This window comes from Aptenodytes forsteri, unplaced genomic scaffold (assembly GCF_000699145.1).
Source record: "Aptenodytes forsteri isolate BGI_AS27 unplaced genomic scaffold, ASM69914v1 Scaffold309, whole genome shotgun sequence".
NCBI lineage: Eukaryota > Metazoa > Chordata > Aves > Sphenisciformes > Spheniscidae > Aptenodytes > Aptenodytes forsteri.
The window spans coordinates 2679774-2685664 of NW_008795857.1; the positions used below are offsets into that span (position 1 = coordinate 2679774).

Below are 5891 nucleotides of genomic sequence, written 5' to 3' on the forward strand. Positions count from 1 at the left end.
TAAAGTACCAGTAGGCAGTAGTTTTCTTTCATGTATACTGAAAGATAGCTGTTTAAAAGTGAAAAATTTATCCAATGCATTCAGGGTATATTATTGTTATGCAGTTAAGGCCAAATCACTTTAAAGGGATTCTGTCATGTACTCAAAGGTTTTTTTAAATTTGAATAGCTTGACATTCAAAGGGGCAATATGTTTATAAACCCACAGCTTTAGGCACTTTTATGTCACAATTATTTGCTTGCTTAAAAAAAAAAAATTTAATAGTTTCACCCCTTGCTTCTCAATACATACAATACCGTAACTTTGAAAAATGAGCTGACAGAAACCTCATGAAGTTCAAGTCCTTTATCTGGAACAGAATAACTCCATGCAGCAGCACAGGCTCAGTGCTGACTGGCCACAAAGCAGTTTTGCAGAAAATGACCTGGTGTCCTGCTTAACAACTAACTGAGCATGAATCAGAATTATGCCCTTGTAGCAAAGGAAGCCAGCTGCATATTGGGCAAGAGTGTAGCCAGCAGGTTAAGGAAAATAATTGTTTGCCTCTACTCTGCACTTGTGAGATAGCAGCTGGAGTACTGTGTCCAGTTTGGGGCTTATCAATAGAGGAGAGACACTGATATACCTGCATCCAGCAGATGGCTGCCATAATGGTCAGTGGCTGGAGGACGTGACACAGAGGGAGAGGCTGAGAGAATACGATTTGTTGAGCCTGAAGAGAAAGCTAAGGGGAAAGCCTATTGCTGTTCATAACTAGCTAATAGCAGGCACTGAGAAATTGGAGCCAGGCTCTTCTCAGAGGTGCAGTGGAAGAAGAAGAGACAATGGACACAGGTTTCAATGTGGGAAATTCCAAGTGAATGGAAATACAAAAAATGTTACCATGAGGATGGTCAAACACTTGAACAGGGGCCCAGAGGTGTTGTGGAACGTCCATGCCTGGAGATACTCAAAACCCAACATGAATAAGGTCCTGAGCAACCTGCTCTAACTGCACCTGCTAAAGGACCTGTGGAGGTCCTTCCTATCCTACACGAAGAAGTCTTACCTTTGAAAATCCTACCCAAACCTCTGAAGTCCATTTGATCAGAGCAGTTAAAGACTACCACATATTTTCCCAGAGCCTTTCCCATGTCTTTCGTCGTTTCTGTTTTACCAGTTCCAGCTGGTCCTGCTGGAGCTCCTCCCATGTTCATTCCCAAAGCCTGTGCTAAAGTTATATAGCACCTATAAATGTTAATTCATATTAATTTATTAAATTATATGAAAGATATATGTGTGTATATATATAAGATAACAATGAGTTATGCAATAGATTCTATGGTTCTTATGTTAAAACATTACTTCTTCATAAAGTAGTTCCACTGATTTCCATGAGTGCAGGAAGTTCAGAGCAGTAAAAGTCACAAAACACAGCATTCAAACATTACTTATAAAAGCAAAAAAAGTTATCTGGTGTTAATCTAGTTTGTTACAAACTGTGAATATTAGATGGGATAAAAAATTAATGCACACCACATAAAGGAATTTAATTGTCATTAACTCTTTTTGCAGCTATAAAGAGCAGGTTCTGCTGTTGAATTCTGCCACCTCATCATATGCTGCAGTATCTTAATCTGTATACATTCCATTAGGTTAGGTTACCTTTGTCTAAATCCTCAAGTTTGAAAGAATAAGGACATATGGCCCCTTCCACAATTATGGGTAAAAAATCTTCATAATTGTAAGAAAAAAAACATGCTAAGCTTTACTGTTTGTTTTTTTTTTTAAAGTCTTAAAAGTTTAGACTAGTGTTTTAGTTATATATGAGTCTTAGTTATGATTTTCATTCATGGTAAGGTATGGAAGAGTAATGCTAAAGGAATTAAATGACAAAGTTCCTATTCAAAGGATGGGGTATCTTCACCATCAAACCAACTCAACATACTCTGAAAGCATTTCTAACTAAAGTATTTCTGGATTTAATCCATATTTGAACAGAGTTTAATAACTAACTAGTTCCTACAGTTTAGATTAAATCACTATAATGTATTATGCCAAACTTGCACTGTAGGGACCTTGATGTTTTCTAACCAATAAGAAACTTTAAAGTGAAATAAAGGTTTTACTTCTACAGTTCTATTGGGGTCAAGGCAAATTTTGGGGTAGAATTTAACATTTTGCATCAAAAATACTTGATTGTTGAGGGCAGTACAGTTCACTGCAGAAATGTACTGAACTTTCCATACTGTCACAATAGCAGTCCTACCTCTTCTGGAGAAATAAAGGTGTTCAAAAAGCTGTACAGACACATACTCCATATAGGTAGCAAAGTGAATGATTGTAGGTTGGAAGTTATTTTTGGTTCTTGAGGGGATCTTTTTGCAAGTGAAGTACCTTTTGGCCTTTTATTTTCTCATTTGGTCAAAAGTGACATCTCAAGAAAGGAGTAAATGGAGAAAGAATTTTGACAAAAAAAGAAGCCAACAAATTCCCAAGAGGAAAAAAGAAAAATAGTTCTCATTGTTAAGCCACATTTGAAACAAAATTAATGGTTGTTTGCTTGCCTGGCTACAGAAGAATGGCAAGTGAGTGCATACAGCTGGGACTTTGTCAACTTCTAGATTCTTATGGACAAATCTAAACTGTTTTGCAGTGCTAGTAAGATGACAGACACTGACTGGTTGTCTTAGGCTTTCAAAAACAATTAGCCACAAAATCTTTATAGAATCCCTTATTATAGAATTTGAAATATTTGACCTAATCTTTTCTTCAGTATAGAAATACTGCTAAACTATACATTACTATATAACCTTAAAATTAGTCATTTCTGTTACTAAATCTTTTTTTAAGACTGGGCAGTGATAAAACTTTTCTAGGAATTACCAAATGTACAAATTAGTGAGAAGCCATTTTACCTTTTCTAAAAGAGCATGATTAAGCAAATGTATGAGAAGATTTTCACAAATGACCTAGCCCACACAGGACTTAATTCAGAATGTTAAATAAACACTATATATATTAAAAGTAGTCATTATGTATAATTGTTTTTCTAACCTGTCTGTAAGAGGTGTTATAACCAGACGATCAGTGCAACCTAGGAATTCATTTTGGTAAACAAAATCAACATCTGTAATGGATACCAAGACTTGATTGAAATCTTCTTTAAAGTAGAATCTAGACTGCTTTAACCATTCAAAATCAGTTGGTGATTTGATGTGCATTTTTACCTTAAAAGAAAGTAAATAAATGTATATGTTATAACTGAGCATCCACATTTATTGTCTTTGATAACTGTGATAAAATGCTTATTTGTATGAGAACAATGAGTGATTACTCAGGTTAAAGTTCCTATGCAAGTAAACTGAAATACATATAAGCATCACATAATATGTTCAGATGTATGCTAAACTGATACTAAAAAAATGTCCTGATCACTTAACCCGATCTTTACAACGTCTGTGTCAATCAAATAAATCTTAAATTGCTTTGGTAGTGCAGCTCACGCTCCAAGTAAAATTAGCAAACAACACACTGCTAAATCCACCAAACATATTGGAACAAAGGTCATGATGAAGGAAGGATCTGACTGAGGCATGGAAGGCAAATTGTGTAGAATCTAATAAGCTTGTGTCATCAGCAGTAAAAATATGTGAGAGATGTAGTGTTGAGGGATAGCATTCCTCAAAGAATAAAGGAATGTAAACAATTTAACACAGTCTAAAAAGTTCAAGTATAGGATTGGCATTATCTGTTGATTTTATTAGGGTTTTTTGTTTGTTTGTCTTCTATGTATTCTCCTTAGGAACCAGAAAGAGAATCCTAGTAGCCTGCTCTCCGAGGGAGTAGAAGAGGCAGAAAGAAGAAACTAGGAGATACGGAAGATGTTGCTATCATTGCTGTAACTCTAGAATGGGTGGAGCTAAAGTGCAGCCTAGTGCCAACTACTGAGATTCTGTAACAAGCCATGAGGAAATTATCTATGATGACAAAGCTACAACACCCTCAGCAGACTCAACTTTTTTAGTTATGCAAGTAAGAGTAATACAACAGTTTTTCAAAGAAAGGACATACTAAAAGGTTTTTGTCTAGCAAAACAATTCTGTAGGAAGAAGTGGAAAATTGAAATATTCTAAGAAAAGTGTAAAAATTTGGAGCAAATATTTAGATGACAGAACTGATGGATTTTATTCTAGTTTAAGCAAAAAGGTACTATTTTTACCACGATGAGATTATGGACATCTCTGTATTACAAATACATGCATACGCATGTGTAACCTTAGTTACCACATATAAGAAAAATTATTATGACAGAAAAATACATTTAGTTGTCAGAAATCAAAATCTGTACTTTACCAAATCATCAAAAATATCACGCTGATGCACATGAATGGTAATAAGCGTTTCAAATTTCACTCTATCAAACTTGGAAAGATCATGTGTGGTCTGGCTAATCAACATATTCAGAATCTCCAGAAATCTCCTATTGGTTACTTGCATGATTTTTCTGTCCTCTTTAGCATTCTGTAGAGCTTCTTCTGAATCATGTGTCCACAACATTTGAATCCCCAGTAATCCAACCTACAAATTTAATATGTGAAAAAAATACAAAAGAATCACTTGTTGAACACTAGCCTTATTACAGAAGCCTTAGGTGGAATAGGAACAATAAATTATGGTGTAGAGAGTCCCAAATTATCACTACATCCAGCATGATGCTATCTCACCAGGATACTGTGCCTGAGTTAATTGGCTCTGCTGTGGTACTGGAAACTCCTGAGAAAACATTTTAAAACTTTTATGAAAATTTGTCACATACTGAGATACACAGAAATTAAGGATGATTCTCCGTTTCACTTACAATCTCTTAGTGTACTCCAGTATCACAAACATAAACAGATCTTAAATTGTGGGGAGAAGTTCTTCTGAAAATTTCCCATTGCCAATTCATAGCTAATTAAAGAACATTTAAAAAAAAAATGCTGTGCGTTTTTACTGAACATGGGATGGATTACTATCTTTCTAACATGCTGTCATGATTGGAGTACAGCCTAAGGCACATTGAACTACAAGTTATTTTGCTTCCAAATAAATCTAGAGAGTTATAAGACGTTGCGTGTAAACTACGGTCTCAGACTGAATTTGATTTACAGTATCAGGCACACCCATAACAAAACAGGATAGATGAGAACTGTATCAATACCTTTTTTCCCCACATTTCTACATTCACAAAGCACCAAGACCTAAAAATTTGACTAACCCACTCTCTACTTTTCTATCTCCCTATACCTGTAGTGAGTTCATGGATACAGAGGTTGTGTAGGAAGAAATATCACACCATTTTAGAATCATTAGGCTATAATCAGTAGAGTCTAACACAAATTTATTTTAGAATGATATCTTAGTCAGAGGAAAAAAAAAATCTTTGGATGTGACTTTTTCATGCTACCTATAACAGAAGCTTCTGAGACAGGAAAAAGGCAGTTTGAAGGAAAGAAAACGTTTCAAATATTTGTCAGTATTTTGCCCAATTTCTTCTCTGTCCTATAACACAGCTTTTCTTTCTCTGTACTTTAAATTTCTTGGCCAAAGACCATTTTCTTCTTCTCCCCCTCTCTCCCCTCCCCCCCCCCCCCCCCCTTTAACACTAATAATTCTTTGAACATAAAAACATTTGGATTAGCAAGACATGGGAAAGATCATCTTTGTAGATGGTAATAAAGCCACTTCAAAATGTCTGACATGCAAACAAGACAAGACAGTCCTTATCTGTTTAAAGAAAAGTAGTAAACTTTTTAAAATAAATACTGCTGACATAATACATAATTACATCATAAATACAGCTTTAAGATAATTCTCTTAAATATTTGTGTACTGATTTTTTTTTTAAATTAGCAATGTATTTTCCAGTT

The 5891-nt window shown here is 35.0% G+C and overlaps 1 protein-coding gene across 1 annotated transcript in view; it reads right to left on the reverse strand.

Annotated features, from left to right (window-relative positions):
- The window catches only part of DNAH8 (dynein axonemal heavy chain 8), a 148548-nt gene that overhangs the window by 84791 nt on the left and 57866 nt on the right, over positions 1 to 5891 (reverse strand). Inside the window, 3 exon segments of the mRNA XM_009283806.1 lie at positions 1049 to 1227; positions 3037 to 3209; positions 4336 to 4560. Of these exon segments, the coding sequence (XP_009282081.1) occupies positions 1049 to 1227; positions 3037 to 3209; positions 4336 to 4560 (577 nt within the window).